This window comes from Cavia porcellus, unplaced genomic scaffold (genome assembly GCF_034190915.1).
Source record: "Cavia porcellus strain 051 isolate PalLab524CR breed Dunkin Hartley unplaced genomic scaffold, mCavPor4.1 scaffold_21, whole genome shotgun sequence".
Classification (NCBI taxonomy): Eukaryota; Metazoa; Chordata; class Mammalia; order Rodentia; family Caviidae; genus Cavia; species Cavia porcellus.
Window position 1 is genome coordinate 9,378,976 of NW_026947504.1, and position 18,459 is coordinate 9,397,434.

The window sequence follows — 18,459 nt, forward strand, 5'->3', positions numbered from 1 at the left end:
TCTGGCTCTTTTGTACACCAGTGTTTAACTGTGCCAGTTGCATAAATGTATCCACATTTAGGAATCAAAATCAAAGGAAAGAATTAACATCACCTTTATCAAGCCCAGTTTTTCTAGTGGGGGGATTCCTTTACTCCCTACTTTGTCATTTGTGTTCAGGTAGTTTTGACCTAGTTATAAATGTATTTTTTCTGGATTTTATAAGTGTTTGGGTAACAGCCATCCTGACTTGATTCTTCAGTTTTTAATAACTGGACATCATGTCATCAAGTGGTTCTTTCACACTTACTGCCTTGGAAATGTAACTTGTTAACCGTTGTGTCCATCTTTATGCCTATGATGTTACTTTGGATTACCTTCTTTTGATAAAGTCCCAGGAATAGCATTATTGAGTGGTCAGAGATGATGGGTGTTGTAAGTAATTTTTACTCAGTAAAGCAGTTGTATAAAACTTAATTTCCTATTTCACTTTCTAGAAAAATTAATAGATTTACGAAATGAGTACCTGCAAGCAGACGAAGCCAGTAAGAGGTTTTTGGAGCAGAGGTATGGTAAGAGGGTGATTCAGAAGGCTCTGGAAGAGATGGAGAGTAAGGAGTGGCTGGAGAAGAACTCAAAGAGCTGCCCCTGCTGCGGGACCCCCATTCAGGTGAGTGCTCTGGGACAGCCGGGGGCAAAATTCGGAAGCAGGTCGCGTTTACTTTGAGAAATCTGTTAGTCAGTTTTCCAACCTATATAAGAAAACACTTTTTGGTGTTTATTAAGCCTTCATCCTTGGAAATGCAGATTTCACTATTAAATGTTGTTACTGACTTTATACTGTATGTTGACTTCTCTTTTCAAAGTACATTCGTGCATTATTCTCACATTGTTCCCGCCTCAAAACTGAATCGGTTATGCTTTAGTCCATTTTCTGTTGCCAATAGCACAAGAGTTTATTTCGGTTCATGGTTGTGCTGCAGCGTTGAGAGCCACATCTGGTGAGGGGCTTCTTGCAGGCAGAGCCCTGAGGCAGCAGAGAGCGTGGCGTGCAGAGAGCCTGTGCATACAGCCACAGTTTCCAGGCATGGGGCTCCGTGCTGATGGCTTTATCTAATCCTAATCTCCTCCCGAAGGCCACCTCTCAACGCCATTGTTGGATTAAGTATCCAGCTTCTTTGTACCTGTTTATGTCACAATTTGTAAGGAAAAGAATTTAATGCAGGACACATAATTTATAGGATCATTTTATGATAGTCACCCAGAGAGTCAAATTTAAAAAAGTGAAGGAAATTGGTCCACACAGTATAGACCCAAAAAATCCAGCTGAGGCCTGGATCCCGCGGCAACATCCTGCATGAGCCCAGCTGAAGACCTAGAGCCCACAATAATGTCCCATGCAAGTCTGTTTCACGGATTGGCACTGGGAAGGCCCAGAGGTGGAAGCTAGAAAGTTTGTGCCAGTGGGGTGAAGGATCTGTGCCAGCAGCCTGAGAGGTCTGTACTGGAGCCAGAAGCAACTTTCAAGGTAAGGACCAGAGCTTCCCCAAAAAGTACCACAGCCATCTGGTGACAGCGAGGTCTCTAGCTCCTCTGACAAGGAGGGCAGCCGAGTTCCTATAAGAAACACCAGTGTGACAAGCTTTTCCAGGAGATTGAATAGCACAGCATCTTCCCCTCCAGAGCCAGGAAGCCATACTCAAAAGTAGGGACCAGAGATGTCCCAGAAAGTACTGTACCTATCCCCAGCAACAGTGCGGTCCCAAGCTCCTCCAGTGATGAGGACAGGCGCATTCATATCAGGAAAGCCAGCATGACAAGCGCTTCCAGAACTGATAGCACCAGGAGAACCGACACCACCGCTTCTTCCTCCTTCCTCTCCAGTTCTCCTGTTTACGCTGTTGGCAGCAATCCTCAGTTGGACCTTCCACTCCCAGCACCTGCTGACTCAGTTCAGCTGGGGGTCACAGATTGACTGACCACCAGTTGTCAGTCCACCACACTGAGAATTAGGATGAAAGCCGGGATTTAACTCGGGTTCAGGGGCTTGCCTGTAAGTGCAAGGTCATGAGTTTGATCGCTGATACCGAAAAAAGTGGGGGGGGGGGGATTATACTCCAATGTGAGGCGTTTTTCTTTAATTTTACTGGTACATTTTAGATAGAAAAATGATTACATTCATCATATGGAATTTATTCCTGTATATGATACATCTTGATTGTCCTTTTTCTCCCTTCTGTCTCTCCCTTTTACCTTCCTTATCCTCCTTATTTACAGAAACTGTTTCCACTTTTCTCCTCCCCCCCCCCCCCCGTCCTCTTCCCATTTGAATATTTTCTTGCTTTCACAATACTTAATTATACACTTTGGTCCTTATTTATACTTTTGGTTTATCACACCAGAGAAGCCATGAGATACTTGAACATACGTGTCTGATTTATTTCACCTAAGAGTATGATTTTAAGGTGCGTCCCTTTATATAGAAATATCTCACATTGGTTGATGGATTTGGCTGTTTTCAAGATTTAGCTGTTATAAATATGGATATGCATACCTTGCTGTGGTATGATGCTTTTAATTTTGGGGGGAAACTACCAAGAAGAGGGTGATAGTCTGGTAAAATGGAATCTCTAGTTTTAGCTTTTTGAAGACTCCCTACGTTGGTTTCTATAGTGGTTGCCACTGTCTATACCCCAACAGTAGAAAGGATTCCTTTTGCCCCGCAGCTCTGCCAGCATTTGTTGGTTGATTGCTTAAAAGTACCATTTTCTTGCAGATGAAATCTCAGTATTTTAGTTTGCATCTCTCAAATGACCCGTAATTTTGCACATTTTTTCATATATTCACCATTTATACTTGATCTGAGAAATGCTCATTTTTGGACTGGTTCTTTAAATTTGAGGGGTCCAATTTTTGAGTTCTTTCTACATTCTAGGCATTAGTCCTTTATCTCAGGAACTGTGGCCTGACTTTGCCTACTGTGGGCATTGACCCTTCACTCCACTGGTAGTTTCTTTTGCTGTGTAAAAGCTTCTTAATAAGCTCCAAGTTGTTGATTTTTGGTGATATTTCTTGTGCTCTAAGGGTTTTGTTCATGAAATCTTTGCCTTTACCTATGTCTTTAAGAGTTCTACCTTTTCTATCTTCCAGCAGATTTAGTGTTTCTGTTTTAATACTTAGATCTTTGATTCATTTTGATTTTAGTTTACTGCATGGTAAGAGATGTGGGTCTAGCTGTCGTCTTTGTAACGTGGGAAACCCATTTTTCAGGCACCATTTATTAAAGAGACTGTGTCCCAGTGAAGATGTTTGGTTCCTTTGTCGAAGATAAAGTGGCTGAGCACGTCTGGAGTTCCTTCTGCAGCTTCTAGTCTGGTCCACTGATCCTTGCGTTGGTGTTTTTGTCCTCCCTCCCATTCCACCGTGCTGAGTTTTTTTTTTTTTTTTTTTTTTTTTAATTTTTAAAGAGGATAAAACCAGGCAAATAAAACAATAAAACCAATCCAAATAAACCAATATAACTGATACAGGATTCAAAACCTTACAAAATCAACAATAGTTACCATAATTAATGCCTTTTGTTGTTTTCAAAATAGCTGCAGATACCTTCAGACATAGAAAAAAATCAACAGAACAGAATAGATTAGAAACAATAAAAACAAAACAATGAATACAGTAAAGGACTTCAAAACAAGCCAATAGTAAATCCAAAATGGCTACGTAATATGTCTTACTGACTTTTAAATAGCTGCTCATGCCGTCGGATTTAACATAAGCAAAACCAAAGAGAATAAAACCCAACCCAACAAAACTGAGTATGATGTGATTTCCAGGCAGGGACTGCTTCCTGGGGAAGCCTGGTTCTCTCCCGCTGTAGTCTGCGAATGGCACTGATTTAGAAAGAGGCTTGGGTCTGGCTCGCTGTTTTTATCACTATAGCTTTGTTGTATAATTTCAAGTCAGGATGTCCCCTGGTTTGCCTTTGTTGCCTAGAATTGCTTTTGCTATTCTAGGTCTCTTCTGGTGCCAAATTGTAGAATTGTTTCCTCTAATTCTGTGAGTATGAGATTGGTTTTTGATTGGGTTTTCATTAACTGTATAACACTTTTCAGCCATTTTACTTTATTGGTTCTTCCTACCTAAGAATAAGGATATCGTTCCATTTTTTGATATCTTCTTTAAACTCCTTTTTCAGAGTACTGTGGTTTTCGATGTAAAGATTTTCTACTGCCTTCATTAGATTGGTTCCTGCTGGGCACGTGGTGCATGCCTGCAAGCCCAGCACATAGGAGGCCGAGGCAGGAGGATCACTTTGAGTTCAAGGCAAGCCTTGGCTTGTGAATTCAAGGCAGGAAGTCTCAAAAAGCAAAAAAAAAAAAAAATTGAGTCTGAAGTATTTCATTTTTTTGGATGCTATTATGAAAGTGTAGTTTTCTTAATTTCTGCCTCAGTGAGTTTATTTTTGTACAGGAAGGCTGAGTTTTGTATACAGCTGCACTACTGAATTTGGTTATTAAACCTAGCAATCTTTTGATGAAACCTTTGAGGTTTTCTACATAGAGTATCATGTCGTGCTCAAAAAATAATTTAACTTCTTTTCTGTCTTTTTCCTTTTCTAATTCCTGTCTAATTGCTCTGGCTAATGTTTTTTGAACTACATAGAACGAGAGTGGTAATAGTGGACATCCTGTTCTTGTTCCCGATTTTAGAGTGAAAGCTTTCAGTTTTTGATCACTTAGTAATATGTTGACTGTTGGTGTGTTATGGATGGCTTTTATCAGATTGAGATAAAGACTATGAGTTCCAATTTTCTGTAGAGTTTTATCATGAATGGGTGTTGAATTTTATCAGACACTTTTCTGCATCTGTTGAGGTGGTCATACGGTTTTTGTATTAGACTCTGTTAACATGGTGTATTACATTTATTGATTTGTGTTTGTTGAACCGTCCCTGCATCCTTTTGTTATAGTGTATAATCTTCTTGATGATTCGCTGCATTCTCTTTGCCAGTATCTTATTGCAGATTTTTATGTCTATGTACATTAAGGAGATTGACCTGTGGTTCTCTTTTTTGGTTGGATCATTCTCTGGTTTTGGTATAGTAATGCTTGCTTCCAGGAATTAGTTTGGGGATTTGTGCCCCCTTTTAGTGTCATTAAAGAGTTTGCAGAGTAGTGACATGAGATCTCTCAATTTCTTATAGAATTCAGCAGTGAATCTGTCAGGACTTGGGCTTTTCTTTATTAAGATTTTAATTACATTTTCAACTTCATTGACTGATCTCAGCTTTGGCAACTCATAGGTATCTAGGAATCTGTCCATTTCTTCTGTATCTCCATTGTATTAGAATACAGGTTCTCAAAATAGGTATTAAAGATCTGGATTTCTTCAGGATTTATTGTGATTTCACCCTTTTCATTCCTAATTGCATGGACTTGAGTCTTTCCCTTTTTTTGATAAGGTTGGATAAGGGCTTGTCACTTTAATCTTTCAAAGAGCCAATTCTTTGATTCATTGATTCTTTGTATTGTTTTCTTAGTTTCCATTGCATTTTTGCTCTGATCTTCAGAATTTCTTCCCTTGTACGATTAGGCTTGACTCTCTCTTCTTTTTCTAGAAGCTTGAGGTTCAACATTAGGTTATTTATTTGAGTTCATTCTGTTTTTCTCATGTGGGAACTTATCAATATAAAATTTCCCTTGTAGGACTGCTTGCATTGCTTCCTGTAAGTTCTGTGATATATTGGCATTATCATTTGATTGTAGAAACTTTCTGACTTCTTTAGTCTGTGACTCATTAGTTGTCCAGGAGGGTGTTACTCAACTTCTACCCTGAAGTGGGTTCATGAATAACATAGGAATCCAGGCAATCAAATTGATAAATTTGGAATTTAATTAGCAGAGCTCAGCAGATGCAGCGACCACTTGTGTGGATCCCTGTTTCAGAATCTCACCAAGTGGCCCTGAACTGGAAAGTTACAAGGCTTTTAAAAGAGAGAACCACAAAAAGACATCCTGTTGGAAACAGTTTAGCTAGAATCTTACATTAATTTTTGGTTGACACCTGTATCCTGCTGCTTTGTTGAGCAGGTAAATTTTTCTTTTGTGGGTGCAGCTCATTCTGCTTTTCTCATGGACTTATACCCTGAGTAATTTTCCATTTTCCTGGGTCAAATATAGGGCACTAGTTAAATGCAGGGCTCAAGATAGTGTCAGTTATGCCAAGCTACAACACACATTTGTGAAGTTTTTGTGGTTTCTTTTGCCACTAATCTCCAGTATCAGGGCACTGTTGTCTGATAAAATGCATTGGATAATTTCAGTTTGTTTATATTTATTTGAGCATGTTCTATTGTGCTAATGGGTGGTCTGTTTTGGAGACTGTCCCACATGACTGAATAATAGTCTGATCTTGTGGAGTGGAATACTCTGTAGACAGCTAAGTCCATTTGTTCAAAAATTTGGTTCAGTTCTGCTATTTCTTTGTTGATTTTTTTTTTTTTTTTTTTTTTTTGTCTCATTGATCTATTTATTGACCCTGGGGTATTGAGGTTCCTCATTAAAATTGTGTTAGTGTTTAATTTTTCATGTCCTTTGACATTTGTTTTATATGTTGGGTTTACTGGTGTTAATGCATATAAATTTGTGATTGTTATTGCTTTCTCTTGGATTATTCCCTTTGTAGGTATGTAGTGGCCTTCTTTGTCTCTCTTGATTAGTCTTGGCTTGAAATCCACTTTGTCTGCAAATAGAATAGCTCCCTTTGCTTTCTTTCCTGATTCTTGTCATGTGTATTATTTTCCATCCTTTGACTTTCAGTCTGTGAATTTCTTTTTAAATTAAATTTTTGTTTCTTATATGCAGCATATTGTTGGATCTTGTTTCTTGATCCATTTTGCCAGTCTGTTTCTTTTGAATGGTGAATTGAGCCTATTTACCATGATGGTTATAACTGATATGTGTTGACTTATCCTTGTCATTATTTTCCTTGTTGATTCCTTGTCTTTCCCCTCTATTTAATTGCTTGCCTTGTGTGGTGAGTTCCATCTGTTAGGGCTCATGGAGTTGTAATCTTCGTTATCTGTTTCTAGAATGTTTGTCAGAACATGTTGGTGTGCTGGCTTGGTGGTCATGAATTTCTTTAGGTGTTCTTTGTCATAGAAGTATCTTATATCACCATTAATTTTGAAAGGTAGTTTTGCAAGGTACATCTATCTGGGTTGGAGGTTGTTTCTTTTAGGGCTTGAAATACATCACACTAAGCTCTCCTTGACTTAAGGGTTGTGTCGAGAAGTCTGCTGTAATTCTAATTTGTAAGTGATGTGCTTCTTGTCTCTAACAGCTTTTACTATTCTGTTTTTTTGTTGAATTTCTGGAACCTTGAGTATTATATGTCATGGGTAGATTTTTTTTTAATCTAAGGTAATTGGAGTTCTCTGTGCCTCACTTCTTTGTTTATCAAATTCTTTTTCCAGGCTTGTGAAGTTTGTGCCATTACTTTTCTGAACATCTTTTTCATGTCATTTACCCTGTTTACTGCATTTTTGTTAACTTCAGTCAATCTTATGTTGTTATTCTTTGCATAATTTAGTAGCTGTTGGGTTGATTTTTTTGTGACTATTTTAAGGAATTCTTTCTTTTTATAATCGCTAACTTATATAATCATGTCTTCTAGATCTGATATTCTGTCATCACATTGGCTGATTCTGCTGTATATACTTTCCGTAGAGTCTTTAATCTCCTGGATATCTGATTTCATGGATTCCATTTCTTTCCTATGTTGACATTCATGGTTTCCATCTTTTTCCTAAGTTCCAGTGCTTTTTCTTTTTTCTTTTTTTTTAAATCTGTGTCTTTCGTAGATTCACCAGTCATTCCCTTCTTTATGGTCATCATCTCTAAAGTTACCTGAGCAATGATTTCTGATTTGATTATTTTTGTAGAGCCCCATTCATATGCTTTGTTACTTCTGGTATTACCACCTCAGAGAGGCCAGGTGGGTGGCTTTTGAATTGTTCCACCTCATTGCTCCGTGGGTTTGTCTTTGGTGAGCTGGAAGTCTGAGGTTGCACCTTGCTTCTATGCCTACTTATTTTATTATTACTTTGTTTTAGTTTAATTAGTTCAATTCCTGTGTTGATGCTTGTAAATTGTTTATGGTAAGTATCTTTATTGCTAATATTGAGAACCCTTGGAAAATGACTTACTTCTCAGAGATGTCTTCAAGGTATAGCTGGCTTTTGGATTTTGAGTCTGTTGTAAGATACTACCTCTTCAGAGCCAGGCATGCTGGCACATGCCTATAATCCCAGCCCTGGGGAGGCTGAGGCAGGAGGATTGCTACAAATTCAAAGCCAGCCTGAGCTATGTAGTGAGTTCAGGGCCACCTTGTACTACAAAGTGAGACTCTGAGTGAAAAATAAACAAATAAATACATCAATGAAATTTTAAAAACATGACCTCTTCAATGTATTGGGGATGAGAAATTGCTATTGATTTGGCCTGGCCCCTGGTTCTTGGTACTAGCCTGTAGTACTTATGACTCTTAGGCAATCTCAATCTTGGCATACAAGGAAGAACAATTGATTAGAGGAGTTATGTCGTCTTGTCTAAAGTAATATATTCAGTAATAACAAAAGCATCAAACACTTTAGAAAGTGACAAACTTACAGTAACTATTTACACCTTTAACCATATAAATGGGATTTATGGTTATGTAACCAAATCTAAAACCAGAAAATCGTGTACAATAAGAAATCTCTTCATATGGCAGTTTAACCCCCAGGGGAGAAAATTTTAAAAGGGTTGGGGGGAAAAATAGAGAAATAGAAGAGAAAGAGATGAAAAGCAAGGCCGGAGGACAGATGACCATTACACAAGCTTTGGGACCTGATAAGACAGGAGGGAAAGCAAGAACAAACAGAAACAAGATCAGAACCCACCAAACAAACAAAAACCACAAACAGTGCTCTTACTTGTATAAAAACAAGAATAGTCAAGAAAAAGTGAAAAAAAAAATTGAAATTTTTAAAAAGAATGTAAGAAAAGCAGAAGAAAAGATGTGCGTGCCCTTCAGCACACGTCTCGTCACTGACTGCCGGGGGCCAGACAAATCCCAGATTTATGTTGATTGATCCCAGTAAGCCAGCTGTAGAATTAAGGCAGCGGCGGGTAAAAACCCCCGCAAGCCTGGGCCAGTCCTTCCCTCTGAGCTTCAGGCTGCATCTGGTTGAGGCTGGGACCTGAGTTCTTCGCCTTCAGCACCCCAGTGACTCCTGCTGGCTTAACTGTTACGTCTCACTCTGACGCTGGGAGCCACTAGGTGGAGCCAACCCGCAGCGGCCCTGATTTTTGGCCCTCTTCTAAGATGCCTACTAGCCTATTGCCCTTTCCTGGGGGCATCTGAACCCCCATAACTCACCAGCCACTGTGGTCTGCAGCATCTGCTCTGTTCCTCCGGTGTGTTTCTCCGCAGAGCCTCTGCAGCTCCGAGCTGCCCTCACACCACAAGCTGGGGGTCAGGAAAGTGTTGCCCACTGCCTCCATCTCTGTGTTGCAGTCTGTTGCTTTCCACTCCCCATGGGCTCTAATTTCCCCTTAAGGTCCTTGTTGGGTCCTGGGGACCCATTTACCTCCTGTTTCTGTTCCTTCCATTGCTATATTCCAGTGTCTGGGTTCCAAATATTGGAGAGAGTTTCTCTGCTGTTCACCCTTCTGTCATCTTTCTGAAAGTTTCCAATATGAATTTCAGAGAAGACAAACCATGTTAAATTATAGCAGATTAGGGGAAGAACACAATAGAGCTGCATTCAATTTTTGTTTTTTTTTTTTTATGAAGACAGGGTCTTGCGTTGTAGTTCAGGCTGGCTTTGAGCTCACAGTGCTCCGCGTGCCCAGCCCCTCAGTGCTGAAGGTTACCAGCATGCACCACCACACCCAACTATAATCAACCTTTAATTCATCTTGGTGATTAAAAAAATTATAGCTGACCTCTCAGAGCTTTGCCTGGAAAATCCACTTAATATGAGTCAAATAATTGGATCTGTGCTTCATGTCAAAATCTTAACATGTTTTAAAATCAAAACGTAGTCTACACTTAGTAGGGCTGTTTCAATTTGTTATATCTAACCTGAGCATAGTGACTACCTCATCAAAGAGGCTGGCATTATATGTGACCACTCCTGACATGCCTTATCACTATAATAATATGGAGAACTTGATACCAAGTGTTTACCTATATTTATTTAAAAACTTAAAACCCAAGCATATTTAATCCAGAACTTAATGCCCAGTCATGTGTTTTATTTGTATCTATTGTTTATCAAGAGATTTTGCTAGGTATATAATTGTAGAAACACCTGCTACATATTTCCTATATTTCACTTGTAAAAATAGTAAGCAAATAGTTGTCAGCCAGGTGAGGTGGTGCATGCCTGTAATCCCAGCACTCAGAGGCTGAGACAGGAGGATGGTTGTGAGTTTGAGATCAACCTGGGCTACAAAGTGAGCTCAAGGTCAGCCTGAACTGCATAGTGAGACCCTGTCTCAAAAAATAAATAAAATAAAAGTTACCATTGTGTTATTTGTATATTTCAATCCTGCATGAGAAAAGACACAATCTTTCTGGCATGTAAATTTTTCTTTTGCCTTTTCAGCCTTGATATTTTGCTCTTATTTTTCCTACCAGAAATTGGATGGATGTAACAAGATGACTTGTACTGGCTGTATGCAGTATTTCTGTTGGATTTGCTTGGGTTCACTTTCTAGAGCAAACCCTTACAGACATTTCAATGATCCTAATTCTCCATGTTTTAATAGGTATGTATACACAAAATTTCACCCACTCCATGGGAGTTTTTGGTATTTCACTTGAATACCCACAAGTCCAGTGTTTTACTAAGTATTTAGGCTTATTTAGAGACTCCATCTACATACTTTCCCACATATGTAAGTTTCTGTATTTTGAAAATGAGTTTTATTTTGAGAATATACACTGACATTTAATATTTTTTATCAACTTTTTATAAGGAAAATTTTAAAAGTTGAGAAGATAATACTATAAACAGGCTAAACTAGTTTGCCACAGTTGTCTTTACTTAACTCCTTTGCTGAACTGTTTAGAGTTAAGTTGGAGTTGTAATAAAGCTTCGGCTCTACCCCTGTGTGTATCGCCTAGCAAATGTTCCAGGCACTGGGAGCACAGCTCAGTGATGAGAGTATGTGCTTAGCATCATGAGGCCCAGGCTTAGCATCCCCAGTACCAAAAAAGGAAAAGAAAGTGCTTCTGTGTAATAGCAGTACCTTAGAAATTTCTGTGATATATTGGATCATTGAACAGAACTGTTTGCAGTATCATTGTTGGAATGTCCACTCTACAAGCTTTAATTTTGTGACTTGAACAATTATTTCTAAGATGGCAATATGTAATTCATTAACTAGTGATTTCCTACTGCGCATTTTTTTCTTCTGTAAATCTGTATAACTTGTACCCCTTCACTGTTTTTTTTCTTTTCTCCTTAAATAAAAAATAAAAAATAAAAAAAAAAAGAAATTTCTGTGATAATGGCCTATTATCATCTAATAGGTCCAACATATAGCAAACTTCCCAGTTATCCTCAAAACCCCTGTTAAAGTTCAGTCACTATAACCATCAAAGTTTATTTGGTAGTATGGAGATTGAACCTTCAGCCTTGTGCATGCTAGGCAAGTGCTCTGCCCACTGAGCTGGCTCTCCAGCCCAGTTGTTAAGGATCAGTTTTATCTCTTTATATTAAAAATGTTTTATATTGACCTTTTGTCAATGTCTAGGCCAGTCAGTTGTCCTATGTTTCACCGCCATGGCATCATTTAGCTTCTCTATTTTTGCTGATTGCTGTCAACTTAAAGTTCAGTCCAGATAGATGTTTGATTAGGTTTGGGGGAGGCTACAGCACGAGGAGCTGATATGTACTGCCTGTTATATAACATGGTGGGGGGCGTCCTATAATGTCAGGCTGTCCCTCTATTAGTGCGATGTTTAGAGAGATCATTTGTTTCCTTACCAAAGGCAAGTGTTTCTTTTTTGTTATGAGTAAGGATTCCTTAGCACAGTGTGAAACTTCTGTTCTCTCCATAGCTCCAATTTTAGCGTCAGTGATGTCTCCTAGGTTGCTGTAGGATACCTATACCTGTCAGTGTCATTAAACTGTAAGAGCAATTGACAAATAAGCTCTGCCTATGAACTGCTGAAATTTAGTATTGGAAATTGAATACATAAATTTTTGATAATAGAAGAAAGACAAACTGACAGTTATACAACATTCCACCAGTGGGGAGGGTACAGTGGAAGTATTGGCATAAAAGAAAGTGACAGTGTCTTTTACTTCTAGACAGCCTGACCTTCCTAATCTTGGCCTATTCCATATATTTCAGTTTTGTGACAACTACCCCTTATTTTTGTATTATAGCTTTTTGGAGGGGGAGTTGTTTTTTGGGTGTTTTTGAGACAGAGTCTTACTGTATAGTACAGGCTGGCATTGAACTCACTATGTAGCCCAAGCTGGCCTTGAATTTGCAGTGATTCTCCTGCCTCAGCCTCCTGAGTGCTGGGATTACAGGTGTGTGTCACCGTGCCCAGTCTGCTGCTATTGTTTATTTTTGGCTGTAGAGAATCTTTCTTGACCCAAAAAAGACTGTTTACAAATTTGACCACTTTTTTTCAGAGGAACCCAAATTTCAGCCTTCCTCAATGCATGATTTAAGTAGAAGAAAAGATATTATCAAAAGAGTGAAGAAAGTATTTTTGAGAGAAGGAAAGACAGATTAACATTGAATTTTGCACAAATATGTACCTTATTTTATGTTCCAGGTTGTTCCATGCTGTGGATGTTAATGGGGATGTTTGGGAAGATGTGATTGAGGACTAGTGGACTCCTGCTCACAAAACGGAAGTGGATGGTTCGCCCTGATGTTTTCTCAAGTACATTAAGAAACTCCTCAGGATTTTAGGATTTCATTCATTCTCTCCTGAGTAGAAGATAACGAAGAACAGGATTTATATTTTCATTCGGTACTAATTGACTAAGGCACCCATTTTTCCATGTAACATAAACTGATAAAATTAGAAGCCAAAGGTTCAGAGAATGAAAACTACAGATTATTGAATATTCTATAACAAGCTCTACATAGTTAAAAATAAGTATTTATTTTCTTCTCCAAGACGTAGGTGAGGGTCAAGAGCTAAACATAGACTGTCTCCGGGAAGCATCCGTCCGAGCCGCTCTGTCGAGCCCTCAGTGCTGCTTCGTACAGCTGGGGTAGAGCCCTGTTAGAATTGTACTGCGCACCTTATCGTGGTCATGTTACATTCTTCCCAGCCTGGATTTCTGCTAAGTTCTTTTTGGAAGGAGCCTACTCTTAACTGCTTGAATGGCTCACTTCGATCTACTGCTTTTCAGAATAGACATTTATAATAATTTAAAAATTTTTTTAAATATAAGCACAGCTGGGCATGGTGGCCTATGTCTGTAATCCCAGCATTCAGGAGGCTGAGGCAGAAGGATCGATGTGAGTTTGAGACCTGCCTGGGCTACATAGTGAGTTCAAGGCCAGCCTGAGTTGCATAGCAAGACCCTGTCTCTCAAACAAAAAACACACACCCACGGTAGGTCAGCTGATATTTATGAGTGATATATATAGTCCACTGGTTGGAGCCAAATCTGTAATATCATGATCCTGGCTCAGAAGAATTTCGGCCCCGTCCTACTCTTGAGCAGGAGAACTTAGAGACAAATCATTTTTTGTTCCATATGTTTTCCCTTTACTCTTCCTGTGCCTTCTGTTGGTAAGGACAGTTTTAATGTCAACTACCGCAGCATATGTTTTTATTTCATCTGCTGGAATAAGAGAAAGCCTAATATATTCCCAAGGTAAAAAAAGCTGAATATTTTTTAATTAGTCTGGATTTGAACCTTTATACAGCAATGTAGTTCTGGTCCTAATTTTCTGACTTTAAAAAAGTCTGCTCTAATGAGCTGTGGGAATTTGGCCTCCTGTGTTTTTTTTTAACAGCAGTGTTTCCAGTAATAATTTTGCTGTGATACACACTTAGGTTCCTACTTGGGGGGTTTGTTGGCTTTTTAGAAAACTGTCTTTCCTTATGGTTTGGTGAGTGGCTTAATAGTAAATTAAGAATTTTCTTTGAAAAAGGACAGGCAAATTCAACTACCTTTTGAAAACTGAGGAATCACTTTTAACTGTGTTAAATGTGTGTGTCCAAGAAATCAGTAAAGACTTTCTGGATTGTCAATAAGGATGCTTGATCTTAAAAATAAAAATAATTTAAAATCATGATTGGAACAGCGCTGCTATGTGTTCTGTCACTGTGGCAACTGGCTTTTTGTGTGGAGGGGTGGGGGTATCGGGCCTAGGATGTCAGCTATGCTGAGTTTGTGCTTTACTGCTAACCTGTACCCCAGCCACACAGTATATTCTTAAAGTGAGCAGGAAACTGTCCCGGGATAGCGCCTCTTCATTTACATGAACTTGTGACTGAGCTCATATTTTGTATAAATAAGAGCTCGTACTTTGTTTAAACAAGTTTCACAGATTTCCATTCTGTACACGTAATAATATAACTAAAATGATTTGACCCCCAGTACCAAAAAAACCTGAATTTAGAGAATAAGCTGAAAATAAGAAACGAAAGTTAAAACCATTATTCAGCATATTTTTTAGTAACTTCTGAGACTGAAGTTTGATTTTAACTTTTCAAAACATCCACGTAGAATAGTTCATAAGCTAGTGATACTTGCCGGAGATTTTATTTTAACCTGTTACATTTTATGTTGTCACAGAAGTAGACGTCATTACATAATATAGGTTAATGACAAAAGAAGACTTTTTTTTCCATTTACGATTTTTCAAAACCCAACATTGGTATAGTATTTAGTCTCAAAAGACTTAATCACCCACTTCCTTATGTACAAAATCTTTATTCCTTAATTTTAATAAAGACAGTATGATTTGTGTTGTAGTCAGAGTTTACAAGGGAAAAGGTAAAAAATAAAGATACATAATTTAAAGGATTATAATCACCCAAAGAGTCAAATCCAAAAGCGTGTAGGAGATCTGTCCACACACTAGAGACCCAAAGAGTCCAGCTGAGTGCTGGACCCACGGCAATGTCTCAGGCAAGTCGATACATAATTTAAAGGATTATAATCACCCAAAGAGTCAAATCCAAAAGCGTGTAGGAGATCTGTCCACACACTAGAGACCCAAAGAGTCCAGCTGAGTGCTGGACCCACGGCAATGTCTCAGGCAAGTCTGTATCGAGGATCAGCACTGGGAGGGCACAGAAGTCAGTGGTGGAAGCTGTGAAGTCTGCACCAGTGATCTGCGCCAGCAGGCTGAGGGATCTGCACTGGAGCCAGGAAGCGACTTTCAAGTTAAGGACCAGAGTCCCCCAAAGAGAACCACAGCATTCTCATCAACGTGAAGCCCGGGGCTCTTCTGACGTGAGAATAGAATACCTGATATCAGGAGAACGGGGTGACAAGCTGCTTCCCCTCCAGCTCTCCTGCGATGGCAACACTGCTCAGGTGGCCACCCACACCCAGCACCATGCTGATTCAGCTGAGCTGGGTGTTGAAGTTAATCCACTACAGTTTGTAAAGCCCCATTTTTGAAAAACTAATTTTAAGATGGTATAGCTTTGTTAGGATATCATTGTCCATAAGTAAAACAGGTTTGGGTGCCTCCTTGAAAGACCTGTAAGGCAATGAGGTTGTGAAAGGTTGCTGTGTCGAGAAAAGAACCAGCCTTTGCCAACTGAACTGCATTGTTGCATCCATGTTTTTAAAGTGAACTTGTAATTTTGGAAAAGTTTTAGATGTATAGAAATACTGCAGACATAGCCGGGGATTTAGCTCGGCGGCGTAAGCGCCTGCCTGGCGAGAGTGAGGTCATGAGTTTGATCCCCGGTGCCACCAAGAAAGAAATGCTGCAGATATAGGACAGAGTCCACTATATACCACACCCAGTTTCCCTTACGGGTATCAGACATGAGTGCGGTACGTTCGTCACATGAACTAACACTGAACATTGTCATTAACTAGAATCCATATTTGACGGAGGTTTCTTTAGCTTTCCTCATGTTATTTTTCCATTCCGTCCCAGGTACCACATTACGTTGAGTCATCACGTCTCCTTAGACTCCACTTGGCTGTCACAGTGGTCCCCTGCACTTACATTTGTTACTGTTGTATAAATATTGATTATATCTTTTTTTTTTTTTTCAGTGTTAAGGATTGAACCAGGGCCTTCACTGAGCGACATTCTCAGCCCCTATTTTTATTTTGAGCCAAGAATCTTATGTCCCTGAATTGTCCTGGCTGGACTCATTTTTGCAGTCTTCGTTAAGCCTCTCAGAGTGCTGGGATTACAGTTGTGCACTCCATGTCTGACTTTATCCATTCATCCCAGGATGGGTGAGGAGCTGAAAAACTTACCTTAAAGTCTAATTATCTGGTCTTAGCAGGCTCAGCAGATCAGTGAAATTCTGATTGAGGCCTTTCTTAATTATTTCTAAAGATGTTTCACTGGTTGTGTATGCATTTTCAGACTGTTTAACTCTTACGGTAATTTTTCCATTGAGCTTCATGAAGAAAAAAAGCCACCAGATAAGTCGATCAGGACTCTCCTTTGGGTCAGCTAGATCCACACAGCTCTGCTTTGGCATGATAGGATTAGGTTGGTTTCTCAGCTCAGTCCTGAAGTTTATGGACTGCATTTCAATCTGTCTATAGAGATACGGCAAACAGATAAAAGACTTGGAAACCATCTTCCCTGTAGCGAGGTCAGTGAAGTCATTTTATAGGTGTAAAGAGCTCTAGGTTGCATCAGAAATTCCTTAGTATACTTTTTTTTTTCAAGGACATTAATCAGCTAAGAAACATGAGGCTGTTCACATGGGAGTCTACTCTGAAAACAAATTTCAGATTTTTGACTGGAGTTTGGATCCCACCAAGTATTAATTTTGTCATGAGCATCACCAACAGGTGGCACCAATTCTTAGAACTAGAGTAAGTAACTCCATCTGATCCTGGTGGTGCTGGCAGCTATTGGAGGCTGAGAAGTGTGCTTGAGCCCAGGAATTTGAGACCAGCCTGGGTACATGAGAGACCCTGACTCACACAAACAAAAAACTAAATAACTGATTAAGCTAGTAGTAGCTTCTGTATTTTGTTACAGAAGATTTGACTTCTGGGATTTTAATTTTCCTCAATGTGTTTCATCATGGTGACTTTGGTACTTGGACTTTAGTAGACATAGTGAGGATACAAGCAAGACAAGAAGAATAATGTTATCAGAAACTCAGGAGGCCTGAAGCCTTACCACCCCTAGGGTTCCCGTGTTTCTCAGCGCCAGAGGAAGGTTTGGAGGAAACTGCTCATGCCAAAGTTACAGCGTACAAAATCAACACAGATTTTTCTTGCTTGGATCTCCCCCCTCCCCCCCTTCATTATAAAAACAAGTACATAACATAAATGCACATACATTTTAAAAGTAATTGTATATCTTAGTCTCAACCCTATTTTGCTTTTTGCGGCCTATTTACTTCCTTACAGAATCCACACAAGTCAGGTACAGTGGCACATGACTAATCCCAGCACTCAGGAGGCTGAGTCAGGAGGATCACTGTAAATTCAAAGCCAACCTGAACTACATAGTGAGACCCTGTCTCCAAAACAAAAGCTTATTTTATTTATGCATCTATTTATTTATTTTTATGGTACTGGAGATTGAAGCCAGGGACATTCATACTGAGCTACATCCCCAGCCTTTTCATCTCTCTCTCTCTCTTTTTTTTTTTTTTTACCAAGGATTGAACTCACACTTGCACTTGCCAGGCAGATGCTTATGCCACTGAGCTAAATCCCAAATCCCCCCTCCTTTTTTTTTTTTGGTACCAGGAATTGAACTCAGGGCCCCCTGCTTGCTAGGCAGGTGCTGTGCCGCTGAGCTATATCCCTGGCCCTTACTTTTCTATTTTGAGATATAGTCTAAGTTGCCCATGCTGGGCTCAAACTTGTAATCTTCCTGCTTCAGCTTCCCAGAATGTTGGGATTATAGATAATGCACCAACAGGCTCCATGAGAAAACTTCGTTATGACAGCACTTGAACAAAGGCTTGGCAGTGTGGAAGTGATCATTGTAGCTACCTTGGAAGAAAGAGTTCTAGGCAGGCGGGACAGCCAGGGCACAGGCCTGTGAGATGGGAGCATGTTAGATGACTCTAACCCCAACTGTGCAATCTCAACTCAGCCTCCTGAGGGTAGGATTACAGGCGTGCACTGTCATGCCTAGCAACAGCTTTCAAATGGATTAATCTCTACCATAAGAAAACAAGTGGCACAGTGCCTGCCTGGCAAGCATAGTCATGAGTTCGATTTGTGGCGCCAAAAAATTAAAGTGATAGGAGGATAACAGCTTACCTAAG

The 18,459-nt window shown here is 39.5% G+C and overlaps 1 protein-coding gene across 4 annotated transcripts in view; it reads left to right on the forward strand.

Annotated features, from left to right (window-relative positions):
• Window positions 1-14,306, forward strand: part of Rnf14 (ring finger protein 14) — a 29,310-nt gene extending 15,004 nt beyond the window's left edge. For 3 of the 4 annotated variants that reach the window (XM_063232279.1, XM_063232278.1, XM_063232281.1), the window contains 3 exons: window positions 477-649; window positions 10,666-10,796; window positions 12,826-14,306. In XM_063232279.1, the coding sequence (XP_063088349.1) occupies window positions 477-649; window positions 10,666-10,796; window positions 12,826-12,883 (362 nt within the window). In that variant the 3' untranslated portion in view covers window positions 12,884-14,306. The remainder of the gene's footprint in view (window positions 1-476; window positions 650-10,665; window positions 10,797-12,825) is intronic. The other variant, XM_063232280.1, reaches the window with a different exon arrangement.
• The last annotated feature ends 4,153 nt before the right edge of the window (window positions 14,307-18,459 follow it).